This window comes from Lampris incognitus, chromosome 9, assembly GCF_029633865.1.
Source record: "Lampris incognitus isolate fLamInc1 chromosome 9, fLamInc1.hap2, whole genome shotgun sequence".
Taxonomy (NCBI): domain Eukaryota; kingdom Metazoa; phylum Chordata; class Actinopteri; order Lampriformes; family Lampridae; genus Lampris; species Lampris incognitus.
The window spans coordinates 43,292,480-43,309,681 of record NC_079219.1 but is presented as its reverse complement, the minus strand read 5'-3'; the positions used below and the strand labels follow the sequence as shown (position 1 = coordinate 43,309,681).

At 45.8% G+C, this 17,202-nt stretch overlaps 1 protein-coding gene across 3 annotated transcripts in view; it reads left to right on the top strand.

Moving 5' to 3' along the window:
• The window catches only part of ppox (protoporphyrinogen oxidase), a 139,194-nt gene that overhangs the window by 95,288 nt on the left and 26,704 nt on the right, over nt 1-17,202 (top strand). For all 3 annotated transcript variants that reach the window (XM_056285920.1, XM_056285919.1, XM_056285918.1), the window contains one exon: nt 1,789-1,902. In XM_056285920.1, coding sequence (XP_056141895.1) covers nt 1,789-1,902 — 114 coding nt within the window. The remainder of the gene's footprint in view (nt 1-1,788; nt 1,903-17,202) is intronic.

Here is a 17,202-nt window from a genome sequence, read left to right as displayed (position 1 = left end):
AGAACCAGATCAAGAATCATTGCTATTGGTTCTTCATCAGGGCTATTGACAGTTAAATACATTTTTACGAAAGCAACACAGCACAACACGAATCTTCAGATATTTTTTTTTAAAAAGAGAACTCCAAATGAATTAGTGGCCTAATGCACATTAGTTAACATAAAAAGGTTTGAGTGTCCCAAAAATGGACAAGAACGGTATTTATTTATTTTTATTCTTTTAGTTACTTTCACTAAAATGTAATCCAGTAAGGGTGTTGGAGCCATTTTTGCTTACATAGAATTATTACTGTTCGATTAATTGTCTGACGTGTGTAAGATTTTATTTTCCTAATAAATTGATTTACATATTTACCTGGGTCTAATGAGTTTGGAACTAAAGACTCCCCCTGTGGCCATGGTAGGGAAAGATAACACCATGTTAGATATTATATATCTAATAGATATTACACTTATTTTTACACTTATGCATACATTATAGTATGTTGATTGTGCTGCAAATGTGTGTCTATTTTTATTTTGACTATTTGTATATATTTTATTTATTTTGTACCACTGGGGAGTTGCACTTAATTTCATTGTACAGCTGTGCAATGACAAATAAAGGCATTCATTCATCCATGTGTGCATGACTATAGGGAGCAGAGTAGTTGAGACAGGTGGACATGGTTAGACAGGGGAGTGGTATAATCTTTTGACTACAAGCTCTTTTTGTTTTCAGTCCTGAGCTGACTATGTGATGCTGCTTTACTTCAGCCTAAGCCTGTGCAACCATTTTCATCTTCTCCACCTCTTCTACGCTCAGCCCTTTCCTTCCTTAGCCCTTCCAGGAGCTCCTGGAAGGCCCTGGTCTCTCTCCTCGGTGAGATATTATGTAACTTTGGAGAGCAGCTTCTTCGCATCCTCGATTGAACACAAAACACTGGACATCTTTTCGGACAGCAGATCATCTCTCTGGGTCAGGAGGGTGTCTCTGTCGGACAGCAGGCCATTCCTCTCGGACAACAGGCAGTCTCTCTCAGTGATACACGTCACATTAGAGAGCAGCTTCTCCAAATCATCGTTAGAGCTCTGAGCACTGGAGTTGATCTCAGACAGGAGAGCCTCTCTCTCAGCTCCCAAACTCCTCATTCACCATGTGAATCTGGCTTTGAAGCTCTTCCAGTTGGAGGTGGATTAAAATCTTTTGGAGCTTGTAATCCAGACCTGCAAGCATACACAGGTGGTGATATCACCCCCCTACTGTGGCCACAGTGCCTGTTAAAGGGCAATAATAATTCCATGAAAGCAAAAATGACTCCAACAAGGACTGATAACCCTACTACATTTTGCGTTTTAAGATAAAACAAAAATAGTGGCTTGTTTCCAGTTTATTAACATTCTTGCTTGCATCTTTCTCTTGGAATATCATGCAATGCTGCATATCTAGAAAAATGTAAAATCATTGTGTGATGTCCTCTGCATTGTAGATACACTCTGCTTTACATGGGATCACTCCTGAATTAAAGAATAAATGGCCCATGTTTAATTTGTATTTTGGTGACTGGTGCCACTGAAAAACCTAGTTTTTGTTGAGTTTTGACAAACCAATACTTGATAAGTCTGAAATATTACAATACTCTAAACCAAAAAATCCAATGTGAGCATAAATGGCCCTTTTTGTGCTTGGGTCGGAAAGTGTTAAGGAACCAAGAATTCCATCATGCATTTGTTCCTTACATACAGTGTCTATGTGTGCATGCATCTGTAAGTTCATATATGTGTTTAATCATCGTTTGGTCATTCCCAGGGTTTTGGTCATTTGGTTCCATCATCGGAGGATCGAGGTCTGCTTGGAGTTGTCTATGACTCTGTCCCCTTTCCTCAGCACGACAGTCCTATTGGAGTCACAACTAGACTGACGGTACACACACACCTCTTCTTGGCTATAACAGACTTATACAGAAACGACCACTTGTTTGCAAATGTAGTCTCATTCAAAACCACTCCTCAAAATGCTCTTGTGAAATGTCAAACATAATAATCTAAGTCAGATTTTTTAAATCTCAGAAATAACCAACTGTTAACGATCTGAAAATTACCCATAGCAATGATAACAACCTCAACCTATTGTCTTAATAAGAAAATTACTCATTATCTAGTTTTTCTCATGATCTTAATTTTAACCACTCACATAGACACATATTGGGACGGAAGTGCAGACACATTATCACTTGATAAGATTATATATTGAAAAGTAAGAAGGCTCAAAATGTCATATTATATGAATATTTTCCCTGAAATGACATTTATCTGCTGGAACAGTCATTTACAGATAGTGCGAGATAGTGTGGGATTAATAATATTGGGTAATAACGTTAGACAAAGTCAGGAAAGCTTGGATTATCATTCTTCCATGGTTAGATATCTTTATTAACGAATGTCTTTTCAGACTTTTTGAAAGTTACACCCTGAAGATGGTCTTTTTTTACAATTCACTAACATCCTAGATATGGTAATATGTGGTAACTGCACTGGTGCTTGAAGAGTTCAAACGTCAGTGATTCTTTCAAAATGTTAGTTGCCAGGTGCTGATGTGCTAGCACCTTCTACACAAAACACAAATCTACCTTAAAGATCAGCCTCAACTAGTTTCTTCATCTGGATGTTGCTGCTGTGCTGAAGATAGAAAACACTATCGATCATGTAATTTTTCCTAGGAACATCCTAGCTAATATTAACCAAAATATTCACAACGGCAAAAAGTGTTCATGATTTGTAATTTTGAAAATGAGCTATTAAATGATATGATGTGGACTGCTAGCAAGCAGGCAATGGAGTAGGCTGTATTTTTGACAAGCTCTGCTGAAACTCTTGTTTAAAAGTTTTGATTAGGCACTCTACACCCACAAAAAGCTACAAAATACTGTTCTAAGTTCATGTTCACTTTTCATTAGTTTAATTTTGGTACTGCTGCACCAATGTCCCAACAATTTGTGAAAGTTTAAATTCACTGGAGGAACCTCCACTGTTGGGCCTAAAGCCCGAGTGCTTCATTTACCAGGAGCAGCAGTGACTCCCTTTGACCAGATAACCAGATGGAACTGGTGGGCCTGAAAGTTGAAATCCTCAACTTGTTGAAAAAAGACATTACTATACATTACATTACATTACAGTCATTTAGCCGACGCTTTTATCCAAAGCGACTTACAATAAGTGCATTTTACGTAGGAAATCAGGAGAACTACTAGTCATCAGAGGTCATAAGTGCATCTAAACAAGCATCTAAGAGCAAAACCAGTGCTAAAGTAAAAGCGCAAGAAAGAGATTTTTTTTTAAATGAAAGAATACAATAAGTGCTAAGAGCAAGTAACAGGGTAGTAGTTCTTGAAGAGGTGAGTTTTCAACCTGCGTCAAAAGATAGGCAGCGACCCCGCTGTCCTGACATCAGTGGGGAGTTCATTCCACCACTGTGGGGCCAGGACAGAAAAGAGTCATGACCGGGTCGATTGGCAGCAGGGACCTCTGAGCGATGGGGCAACCAGGCATCCCGAGGCAGCAGAGCATAGTGGTCAGGCGGGGATGTAGGGGGCTTGACCATGGCCTGGAGATAGGAAGGAGCTGTTCCTTTCACTGCCCTGTAGGCTAGCACCAGAGTCTTAAACTGGATGCGAGCAGCTACTGGGAGTCAGTGTAGGGACATTAGAAGGGGAGTTGTGTGGGAGAACTTAGGGCGGTTGAACACTAGTCGAGCTTCAGCTGTCTGAACAAGCTCCAGAGGTCTGATAGCCGACCCCGGGACGCCAGCAAGGAGGGAGTTGCCGTAGTCCAGCTGGGAGATGATTGCTCAGGTCAGAACGAAATACCGTGCTGGTTGAGAAAGTTGAAGCTATGAAATCCGAACTACACATAGTAAAAACAGATGTGGCAAATAATACTGCAACAATTTGCCCCAACGTGGAGATGATGAAAACAACCATAGCAGAAATAGAGCACAGGTTATCATCATGCTCAGATGATGTGACTTGGCTGCAAACCAAGATAGGCAGGCTCAAGATGGAGGTAGCCAGTTTACAGGAAAAAATACGTTATATCCATGGACACTTCAAATCCGATCCTGAAGCATTTTTTTAAGATCTGGACACAGTTCATACGACCTCTTTCATTCAACGATGCTCCTATATGAGAAACCATGTTTATATCATCAACTATAGTTTGAGTTTTTGATTTTTGGGTTAGAAGTGGGGTAACCACAATAAGAGATCTATTTATTGATAATACTTTCACATCCTTTGATCAGCTAATGCTAAAGCTCAATGGCCCCCATTCTCTTTTTTTTTTTTTAAGATTTTTGTAATTCCCTAGTTTTATTTTAGCATCCTCCACTTATTTTCCATCACAACCACCCAGCTCTCCTTTAGATTCCAGTTTGAAATTTGATTCATATTCCAAATGGACCATTGAGATGGTTTATTCTCTATTAACTCACATAATTTGGAACCCTTGACTTTGTTAAGGAATAAGCGGGAGGGAGATATGGGGACAAAAGTTTGCCGATAAAGTTATGAAAAAAAAGCTTTAGATAGGATACAGTTATCTTCAATCTGCTTATGACATACAATTATCCAGTTTAAGGTTTTACATCATCTTCACTGGTCTAAAGCAAAGCTAGCAAATTTCATGCATAGTGTCCATCCTATCCGTGACTGATACAAGCAGGCACCAGCCACCCTTTCTCGCATGTTTTTGTTTTGTCCAGGAATAAATAGTTTCTGGCTATCAATATTTAAAACCTTTTCAGATGTTGTGGAAGTACCCATAGAACCTGCTGCTATTACTGCAGTATGTGGAATAACGCCACTGGCTATATATCTTAGTCGCCAGGCAACAAATATAATGGTAGCTTCTACATCTCTTTTAGCTAGGCGAGTTATACTGTTTAAATAGAAGGAAAAAAATCCCTCCAATCTTTAAGCTATGAATTAAAGACCTTATGCATCATTTGACATTTGGCATTACGTTTTGTAATACTGACTCTATTCTTTCCCTGATGCGTTTCATCTACGCAAAAACCGACAGATAGCTAACAAACAGGATTCAGAGAAAAGTCGAACCACGGGAATGGCGTTAAGGTGTTTTACTGAGTCCTCGTTTCTCTTCTTTTACTTTTTATTTTTGTAAAACAAATAAATGCAGTTACAATGCTTTGGTTCAAACTGTTCTAAAAGTGCAGCACAAATGAATTCTCATTGCTTCATCGTCGTTGGCGTCTCTCGTGTCTGAGGATCCATTCCAAGAGATAGAAAAAAAACTCTTGGAGCCATTTGCTAAAGCCTTGTATAAAGCAGTGATCAGGTCGTGACGCTGGTCCACACTGCTTGGCCTGGGAGGATCTAGTTCCATTGCAACACAAGAGTGAAGACGATGGGATCCGCCACAGGTTGCACCCAAGTGATGGTCGGATTGGGAGTCCGACCATCACTTGGGTATACACTACCGTTCAAAAGTTTGGGATCACCCAAACAATTTTGTGTTTTCCATGAAAAGTCACACTTATTCACCACCATATGTTGTGAAATGAATAGAAAATAGAGTCAAGACATTGACAAGGTTAGAAATAATGATTTGTATTTGAAATAAGATTTTTTTTACATCAAACTTTGCTTTCGTCAAAGAATCCTCCATTTGCAGCAATTACAGCATTGCAGACCTTTGGCATTCTAGCTGTTAATTTGTTGAGGTAATCTGGAGAAATTGCACCCCACGCTTCCAGAAGCAGCTCCCACAAGTTGGATTGGTTGGATGGGCACTTCTTTGAGCAGATTGAGTTTCTGGAGCATCACATTTGTGGGGTCAATTAAACGCTCAAAATGGCCAGAAAAAGAGAACTTTCATCTGAAACTCGACAGTCTATTCTTGTTCTTAGAAATGAAGGCTATTCCATGCGAGAAATTGCTAAGAAATTGAAGATTTCCTACACCGGTGTGTACTACTCCCTTCAGAGGACAGCACAAACAGGCTCTAACCAGAGTAGAAAAAGAAGTGGGAGGCCGCGTTGCACAACTGAGCAAGAAGATAAGTACATTAGAGTCTCTAGTTTGAGAAACAGACGCCTCACAGGTCCCCAACTGGCATCTTCATTAAATAGTACCTGTTAGAGCCTGTTTGTGCTGTCCTCTGAAGGGAGTAGTACACACCGGTGTAGGAAATCTTCAATTTCTTAGCAATTTCTCGCATGGAATAGCCTTCATTTCTAAGAACAAGAATAGACTGTCGAGTTTCAGATGAAAGTTCTCTTTTTCTGGCCATTTTGAGCGTTTAATTGACCCCACAAATGTGATGCTCCAGAAACTCAATCTGCTCAAAGAAGTGCCCATCCAACCAATCCAACTTGTGGGAGCTGCTTCTGGAAGCGTGGGGTGCAATTTCTCCAGATTACCTCAACAAATTAACAGCTAGAATGCCAAAGGTCTGCAATGCTGTAATTGCTGCAAATGGAGGATTCTTTGACGAAAGCAAAGTTTGATGTAAAAAAAATCTTATTTCAAATACGAATCATTATTTCCAACCATGTCAATGTCTTGACTCTATTTTCTATTCATTTCACAACATATGGTGGTGAATAAGTGTGACTTTTCATGGAAAACACGAAATTGTTTGGGTGATCCCAAACTTTTGAACGGTAGTGTATATCTCATTGCTTACAAGTAGCCTAAATGCACATGCTACGACAAGGAGCTACATTTAGCTTAGCTTACCATTTTTAACCTTAGTAAATGAAATTATCACAAATAGCATTATTAATCCAAACGTTATTAATATACACATTTGCACAAAACACAGAAAAGGTAACAAACTTACAAGAAATGGCTCTCCAAGGCACAAGTGTAAGGAAAAACGGAGTGGAACTTTCTGGCTGATGCATGGAGAAATTCTTACAAACTGCCGTCTTTACTGGTTGACCTCTAACCTATGAGTCACATGATCTGAACTGACCACTGAGAAAACACTTTACATTTATCACCGTTTTTTGCAACAAACTAAAGGGGTGCTAAAGAATATGAATTTAAAGGCCACAGAACGTGTGCCATGACTGACTCCATTTTATATATAGTTCATCCATCTATCCATTATCCGAACCGCTTATCCTGCTCTCAGGGTCATGGGGATTCTGGAGCCTATCCCAGCAATCATTGGGCGGCAGGCCATAGTTCAGTAACTGAAATTTAACACAGTCATTGGCTCTGCATACTGTGTTAAAACACCTTGAAGGAAAAAAAACCACCTATGTCAGAATGTTGTTTATTCTCTATAGCTCTGAATTTAATACCATTGTACCATCTAAATTGGAGTTAAATTGTTGGGACCTTGGTCTTTGTAATTCCATCCTTATGTGTGTAACTCCTTGTTGACAGCTATGGTTACTATTTCAATTTTCCTTAAACAGGATCCTGAATTCTCAGCGGTTGGTGTTGAGTTGGCTGAATGTAAATTATAAACATCAGAATAATAGAACGTTCAGGACAACAATAATATAAAACAAAACATTTATTCTCTGGTAGGCTAGTGTCGTTTTTATATTGTAGCGAATTCGGGGGACAACGCAACCACAGGAACTGCCGCGGCTGGGAAGCGAACTCGTATCGCCCGCACCGCAGGAGACATCGCCAACCGCTCGACTAAAGGGTCAGACCCGCCAGCCAGCGGCCAGCGTGTCTTCTTATCCATGCACGTTACCCTACCCCCCTCCTTCGGGAAGCGCGTCCCCGCGCTTAAGCATATCAGCTCCTTCACGCCTCAGGGCGCATACGCTTCTGATGGCCTTGCGGTTGCTCCATCCCACTTCTGACACCAATGTAGCGAATTCGGGGGACAACACAACCACAGGAACTGCCGCGGCCGGGAAGCGAACCCGTATCGCCCGCACCGCTGGAGACATCGCTAACCGCTCGACTAAAGGGTCAGACCCGCCAGCCAGCGGCCAGCGTGTCTTCTTATCCATGCACGTTACCCTACCCCCCTCCTTCGGGAAGCGCGTCCCCGCGCTTAAGCATATCAGCTCCTTCACGCCTCAGGGCGCATACGCTTCTGATGGCCTTGCGGTTGCTCCATCCCACTTCTGACACCAATGTAGCGAATTCGGGGGACAACACAACCACAGGAACTGCCGCGGCCGGGAAGCGAACCCGTATCGCCCGCACCGCTGGAGACATCGCTAACCGCTCGACTAAAGGGTCAGACCCGCCAGCCAGCGGCCAGCGTGTCTTCTTATCCATGCACGTTACCCTACCCCCCTCCTTCGGGAAGCGCGTCCCCGCGCTTAAGCATATCAGCTCCTTCACGCCTCAGGGCGCATACGCTTCTGATGGCCTTGCGGTTGCTCCATCCCACTTCTGACACCAATGTAGCGAATTCGGGGGACAACACAACCACAGGAACTGCCGCGGCCGGGAAGCGAACCCGTATCGCCCGCACCGCTGGAGACATCGCTAACCGCTCGACTAAAGGGTCAGACCCGCGAGCCGGCGGCCAGCGTGTCTTCTTATCCATGCACGTTACAATATCTTTCTTTCTCTCTATGTATCAGAACAGTATTTACTTATCAAACAACCAAATTCCTCTTGTGTTATCACATCAATATACTATGAAAAAGGAATAACCCTCTGGAATTGTAAACCAAATACTAGAATACAGAATTGAAAAGCTATCAAATATATGATGTGAACACCTTACTAAATAACCTTGACTCCATAATGAATTCGTAATATCAGACAAAGTCCTGAATAAAAGTCTCCAAATACACTGTTCAACTCAGAGCAATGGTGAACTACACTCACTGGCCACTTTATTAGGTACACCTTGCTAGTACCGGGTTGGACCCCCTTTTGCCTTCAGAACTGCCTTAATCCTTCGTGGCATAGATTCAACAAGGTACTGGAAACATTCCTCAGAGAGTTTGGTCCATATTGACATGATAGCATCACGCAGTTGCTGCAGATTTGTCGGCTGCACATCCATGATGCGAATCTCCCGGTCCACCACATCCCAAAGGTGCTCTATTGGATTGAGATCTGGTGACTGTGGAGGCCATTTGAGTACAGTGAACTCATTGTCATGTTGAAGAAACCAGTCTGAGATGATTCGAGCTTTATGACATGGCGCGTTATCCTGCTGGAAGTAGCCATCAGAAGATGGGAACACTGTGGTCATGAAGGGATGGACATGGTCAGCAACAATACTGAGGTTGGCTGTGGCGTTGACACGATGCTCAATTGGTACTAAGGGGCCCAAAGTGTGCCAAGAAAATATCCCCCACACCATTACACCACCACCTCCAGCCTGAACCGTTGATACAAGGCAGGATGGATCCATGCTTTCATGTTGTTGACGCCAAATTCTGACCCTACCATCCGAATGTCGCAGCAGAAATCGAGACTCATCAGACCAGGCAACGTTTTTCCAATCTTCTATTGTCCAATTTTGGTGAGCCTGTGCGAATTGTAGCCTCAGTAGGAGTGGCACCCGGTGTGGTCTTCTGCCGCTGTAGCCCATCTGCCTCAAGGTTCGACGTGTTGTGCGTTCAGAGATGCTCTTCTGCATACCTCGGTTGTAATGAGTGGTTATTTGAGTTACTGTTGCCTTTCTATCAGCTCGAACCAGTCTGGCCATTCTCCTCTGACCTCTGGCATCAACAAGGCATTTTCGCCCACAGAACTGCCGCTCACTGGATATTTTCTCTTTTTCGGACCTTTCTCTGTAAACCCTAGAGATGGTTGTGCGTGAAAATCCCAGTAGATCAGCAGTTTCTGAAATACTCAGACCAGCCCGTCTGGCGCCAACAACCATGCCACGTTCAAAGTCACTTAAATCACCTTTCTTCCCCATTCTGATGCTCGGTTTGAACTGCAGCAGATCGTCTTGACCATGTCTATATGCCTAAATGCATTGAGTTGCTGCCATGTGATTGGCTGATTAGAAATTTGCGTTAACGAGCAGTTGGACAGGTGTGCCTAATAAAGTGGCCGGTGAGTGTATATTACCAAGTGCTTGGATTTTTAAACAATGGGGCCCATACGTTGGTTTACAAAAAAAAAACACACCCAAAAAAAACAATAGAACAAAACACCCAATAGGAATACGGTGATAGTCAGTGTTTGAATAGTCTTCTCTTACTCACGCGACCACACAGCCGATTCACGAGTGGTCCGTGGGTGGGTAGATGGTTCCAACAGCGTAACGTCGATGAATGCCACAAGGTCCGTGTTGATCACGAAGGTCCGGAGCTAACTAGCTAATTAGCTTCAGTGAACTCTCGTGTCCCGTTTCCCTGCACAGACTACGGCCAGTGTTTATAGATGACTGTCCCCACGACATTTCTGGCAAAACGTCCACGCTTGATAGTTAGACGATACACTTTCACAAAGCTAGCTAAGAAAAAATAACCCGGTAAGCAAAATAGCTAACGTTAAGCTAACTGGCTGTAGGCTAGCCAACTTCCACGGCAAACTGGGGAAGAATGAGTTGTGAAACGTCGAGATGCACAGGACTAGAAGCTGTTACACTACAATAATTGTGCAAATCCTTAGAATTATTTCAGTCCACAAAATATTACTTGATTCGACACTAAACTCAATCTCTCCCAACATAACTCCACCAAACTCCTCTCTCACGTTCCGCTCCCTCCCCCAAAGTCGTCTCTGATTGGTTTAGAGTACAGCACTCTCTTAGACTGAAATTAACAGGCTTAGCTAAGCAGGATATCGAAGCTCACGAAAGAATCAAATAATTCTGGCAAATGCACTACTCCAGTTATTTTACCCATATTGAAACATGTATAACCGGGCAGACTAAAAAATATATTTCACATATCCATATTCCCGTATTTGGCAGGCCTCTACATGTGGTTATATGACTTTCTGACAGGCAGATCTAAGACAGTGAGAGCAGGTACCAGCTACTCATCTACCATAGTTCTCCACACAGGAGCACAGCAGGGTGGTTGTCTTAGTCCCTTACCCTACAGTCTGTTCACACATGACTGTGTCGCTAAATATCATCGCTTACAGTAATTGGACTGATAAATGACAACAATGAAGATGCCTATAGGAAGGAGGTGAGGAACCTATCCATATGGTGTCAAGATAACAACCTCCCCCTAAATGTTGAGAAAACAAAGGAGATAATTATCCAAAGGATTTGAATCAAGTGCAACTGGACTTGGTTATATATCCGTGAAGACGTTTCGCCTCTCATCCAAGAGGCTTCATCAGTTTGTGCCTTTCTGACTAGACCAAGCTAGTCTGACTGGCTGGTGGTGAAACACAGATATTTAGTCTCTTTGGAGTCGTTATCAGCGCTATTGATGTCAATGGCTCAACAGTCGGTCACTAACGGCTCCAACGACTCATGACAACTGAATGGAGCACTAACGAAGTCGAAACTAACACCTCCAACGACTGTCGCTGCTAAACATCGGAACACAAAATCGCCATTGACATCAATAGCTCTGATAACGACTCCAAAGAGGCTAAATATCTGAGTTTCATCACCAGCCAGTCAGACTAGCTTGGTCTAGTCAGAAAGGCACGAACTGATGAAGCCTTCTTGGATGAGAGGTGAAACGTCTTCACGGATATATAACCAAGTCCAGTTGCACTTGATTCAATTCCTTTGGATAACTATGACTTGGATGAATGAGAACATTCACAGACAAAGGAGATAATTGTTTATGTTAGGAGATCCAAAACAGTTCGGACACCAGATTACATCAATGATTGTGTCTGTTGAAGTTGTGAAGAACTTCAGATTTTTAGGCATTCAGATCTCAGACTCCCTCTCCTGGTCTCTAAACACCAGTTGTGTCATTAAGAAGACACAACAGACTATACTTTCTGGGATGTCTTGAGAAATTCTGAATGTCCACAAAAACCCTGGTCAGTTTCTATCAGACTACCATAGAAAGCATCCTTACACTGGATCGCCGGGTCAAATCCCCGCGTTACCTACGACTTGGTCGGGTGTGCCTACAGACACAATTGGCCGTGTCTGTGGGTGGGAAGCCGGATGTGGGTATTTGTCCTGGTCGCTGCACTAGCGCCTCCTCTGGTTGGTCGGAGCGCCCCCGGATCGGCAGAGAGAGGGTGGAGCAGTGACCGGGACGGCTCAAAAAGAGCAGGGTAATTGGCCAGATACAACTGGGGAGAAAAAGGGGGAAATTTGGGGGGGGGGCATCCTTACTGGAAGCATACTGGTGTGGTCTGGCAACCTGACTAAACAGGACCACAAACATTTGAGAAGGACAGTAAAAATAGCTTCAAAATCATAGGAACAGCACTGCCACAGCGTCAGGACATTTACACTGCCTGTTGCAGTGGGAAGGCCCTAGGTATCATGAGTCACACCAGCCACCCAGCGCATGGTCTGTTCTCCTCCTTCCCTCAGGACAACGCTTACAGAGGATAAGAGCTCAGACCAGCCACCTCAAAGACAGTGTTTACCCCCAGGTGGTGAGAATAATGAACAGTAGGCTCCTTACATAACTTTCATTAATTTATTATTTTGTGGGATTTCCGATTTCTTATGTATTGTTTTGTTATTATTTCCGTATATATAGTTTTAAGAACTGAGAGCCAAGGTACGTGCATTTCATTGCAGCCGAAGGTACATGGTACTTTTTATATGATAATAAAGTGAACTTGAACTTATTCATTTTTAACTTTTAAATTTTTTTAATGTTTTTTCTGACCACTTTTATCATTATTTATTTTTCTTATTTTTAATTTTTTTTTATTTGTTGCCTCAGCTATGATTTTTGTCACATTGAATTTATTTATATGTACATGAAATCGTATGGAATATCTTGTTTTTGATCACTAAATGGTGCCGTAATACTAAAATAGAGATCGGGCTCTGTTAGAGTAGAACGTGGAGGGATGTAACATTTTTATCCAAGTGTTTATCCAACTATATTAGTGATTTATTACATTTGTATTACTTTAAATACCAATAAAAAGACTGAGCAAAAAATTGACATGATATTGTGGAGGATGAAAGAAAAGAGACAAGACCACTTCTCCTTTTGACCACACAGCCGTGGGGTCGTTTATCTCCTCCAACTAAAACTAAGTCAGCAATTCATTCCGCTAAATCTCAGCATCGTGTCTACCCACAATACCCTTTGCTAACCCCCGCCCACTGTCTTAAAGGGACCGTCTCTGTCCCACATGTTGAATATGTAACCTGCAAGTAGGTCACTACAATATAATATTAAATATGCCACACAAAATGTTGGAAAAGGCTGTTACATTTAAAGGATTGTAAATTGAACAAATTTACAATCCTAATAAACCTGCAAGAAGGTCACTACACACGCCCCCCCAGAATTCACCATGAAAAAAATAAAAAACAATCAACATGGTGGGGGACAAATAATGCGGCCAAAACGGCTCCTCTTGACGGGTGTAGGGGCAGGGGGGTATCTACGCCGAGGGGACTGGGCCAGTTGAACCAGCCTGTCTTAAGTCCAGGTGAGCCGGCTTGAGGAGGTCGACCGAAACCCACTCCTGCTTACCACTGACATCCACAACAAAGTTCTTAGCCCCCACTGCCAGTACACGGAAGGGGCCATTGTAGGGGGGCCGCAGGGGGGTATGGTGGGCATCATGCTGGATGAAGACGTACCCGGCCGACTGCAGGTCCTTGGGGATGTAAGCCTGAGTGAGGCCGTGCCGCGAAGTTGGGACTGGAGTGAAAACGCCGGCAGCATCCTGGAACACAGCCCGTTGGCGGGCAGCAGACCAGGGTGCCGCACCGTCTGGGAGAAATTCCCCTGGGACCCACAGTGTCTGGCCGTAAACCAGCTCGGCTGACGAGGACTGGAGGTCTTCCTTAGGGGTGGTCCACAGGCCAAGCATGACCCATGGGTGCCGGTCAACCCAGCTACTGTCTGTGAGGCTGGCCCAAAGAGCGGCCTTCATAGAACGATGAAACCGCTCACATAAACCGTTGCCCCGCGGGTTGTACGCCGTGGTGCAATGCAGCTTCACCCCTAGGCTTTCAGCGACTGCAGTCCAGAGCTCGGATGTGAACTGCAGGCCACGGTCAGAAGTGAGGTCAGATGGTGTGCCAAACTGGGCTACCCAGGACCCGATGAACGCCCGGGCCACCTCAGCAGACATGGTGGTTGACAACGGAATAGCCTCTGGCCACCTAGTGGTCTTGTCCACCATGGCAAGAAGATGAGTGAAACCACGGGAGGAGGGAAGGGGTCCTACTAGGTCCACATTGGCTTGGTCGAAATGCCTCCCAGGCACTAGGAATAGCGTGCCTGGGAGGGTGCCTTGGTGTGGCGGTGAACCTTGGAGTGCTGACACGCCACGCAGGTGCCTGCCCAGTCCTTGACGTCCTTCCTGAGGTCATGCAACACGAACTTGGCCCCCATCAACTTCGTTGACGCCTTCACGCCTAGGTGTGAAAGGCCATGGATGGGGTCGAAAACCCGTTGCCGCCAGCCCGTGGGCACCATGGGCCAGGATTGACCCGTGGAGATGTCAGAGAAGCGTGACCCCGGCGTCGTCGAACACCACATTCTTCAATTGCAGCCTCGTGTCAGCAGTCCGGTAGGCCTGCACTTCTATGTCAGCAGCCTGGTCTGTAGTCATGGCTGTGTAGTCAAGTCCCAAGTAGATGGCCCCCAACATCGCCCGGGAGAGGCAGTCGGTGACGAAGTTGTCCTTGCCGGCGACGTGCCGGATGTCAGTGGTGAATTCGGAGATGTAAGAGAGCTGGCACTGTTGGCGCCCAGACCATGGCTCGGTGGCTTTGGCCATGGTGAATGTCAGCGGCTTGTGGTCCACAAACACAGAGAACCGGCGGCCTTCCAGCAGGAACCGGAAGCGGCGGTTGGCGAGAAACAGGCCAAGAAGCTCCCGGTCGAAGGTACTGAATTTCCTCTTACTGCTGCACAGCTGGTGGCTAAAAAAAGCAAGCGGCTGCCAGGCTCTGCCCACCCACTGCTCATACACTGCCCCCACGGCGTAATCTGAGGCATCCATGGTGAGTGCTACTGGGGCAGTTGGTGATGGGTGCGCCAACAAGGCGGCGTCAGCCAGCGCAACCTTAGTGTCCTCAAACGCCCGGTTTCTCTCTTCCAACCAGTCCACTGGGCCCTTGGGGTCCTTACCCTTCAAAGCCTCATACAGGGGGCGCATGAGATGAGCTGCCTGGGGAATGAACCGGTTGTAAAAGTTCACCATGCCGAGAAACTTCTGCAGGGACTTCACCGTGTTTGGGCGTGGGAACCTGACGACGGCATCCACCCTGTTGGAGAGGAGGTTTACTCTGTCCTTTGTAACCCGGTGCCCGAGGAAATCAATGGTTGGCAGGCCCAACTGGCACTTTGTCGGGTTGACGATGAGCCCATGCTGGCTGAGCCGTTCAAACAGCTGCCGGAGGTAGACCAGATGCTCCGCTGCAGACGTACTGGCCACGAGAATGTCATCCAGGTAAACAAACAGGAACGGCATATCTCGCAGCACAGAGTCCATGAGCCGCTGAAAGGTCTGTGCAGCCCCCTTGAGCCCAAACGGCATCCTCAGGAACTCGAACAGGCTGAACGGCGTGATTACTGCCGTCTTTGGCACATCCTGTCAGCAGACCGGCACTTGGTGGTATCCACGCACGAGGTCCACCTTGGAGAAGATGACCACCCCCGCCAAGTGCACGGAGAAGTCCTGGATGTGTGGGATGGGGTAGCGGTCTCGCGTCGTGGTGTTGTTGAGGCGACGGTAATCACCACATGGGCGCCAGCCACCGTTAGCCTTCGTGACCATATGCAGGGGGGAGGCCCATGGACTGTCGGAGCGGCGCACGATGCCGAGGCGCTTCATGTTGGCAAACTCCTCCTTGGCGATGGCGAGCTTGGCTGGGTCGAGGCGTCGTGCACGGGCGTAGACTGGGTGGCCCGTGGTGGTGATGTAGTGTTCCACTCCATGCTTGGCGACTGCTGATGAGAAGATGAGCGTTGTGAGTTCCGGAAATTCAGCGAACAGACGCTGAAATTCATCCCCGGTGGCTATCATGTTGGACAAGCCAATGGGACCCGCCTCCCCCAGCATACATGGGTAGGAGCATAAGGAGACGGCGTCAATCAAGCGGCGGTTTTTAACATATACCGACAGTCCATAAGTGCGCAGGAAATCTGCACCCAGGAGGGCAATGGACACCTTCGCCATTACAAAGTCCCAGCCGAACCGCCGACCTCCAAAAACCACCTCCACATACCTCGTGCCATAGGTGCGTACGGGGGTGCTGTTAGCAGCACCATAGGGGGGCCGAATCTGCCAGCCATCGCGTCCACTCGTGTCACAGGCAGGATGCTCCGCTGCATGCCTGAATCAACTAGCAAACGCTGGCCAGAGATGGTGTCCTGAATAAACAGCAGCCTGCCTTCCTGGCCAATGCTCAGGGCTACTACTGAGCACGGGCCGTGGCTTTTCCCTCCCTGTTGAAAGTGCATGGTGCACGGCATTGCTTGGCTTTGGTTCCAAACCTAGAATGGTAGAAGCACAGTTCCCCTGAGTCCTGCTACCGACAAGAAACTGCTGCCGCAGTGACAACCGCAGCCTCAACCGGCGGCGGTGGAAGAGCGTGGGCAGGCAGCAGACCGGTCGCACAGTGCTGTCGGCTGGCGAGAAAAATCCTTTCAGCCTCCACGGCCAACTCCCGAAAGTTGCTGGTGGTGGACAACTTGGAGCTAGCCAAGGCAGCATGGACGTGCGAGGGAAGCTGACGGAGGAACAGCTGGCCGAAAAGGAAGGCGGGGTCACACGAACCCAGCATACTCAGCATCTTGTCCATTAGCTCCGATGGCTTGCCGTCTCCCAAGCCTTGCAGCAAAAACAACCAGTCCTCCCGCTCCACCTCTGCTAGCTCAAAAGCCTGCAGCAGTTGTCTTTTAATCGTACCGTAGTTATCCACAGGTGGCGGGGCTTGCAGCAGGCCAAATATCCGTGACGCCGTAGATGTTCCGAGTGCCGCCACGATGTAGTAGTACTTGGTCACATCCACGGTGATGTTCTTAATAGCGAACTGGGCTTCAATGTGAGCGAACCATGCTGCCGCAGCCATTTCCCAGGAGTCAGGCAGTTTGAGCGTGACGGTGTTAGCCACTGCTGCTGCACTGGTAGCTTCATTCGCCATGGCTCATGTCGGGGTCACCAATGTG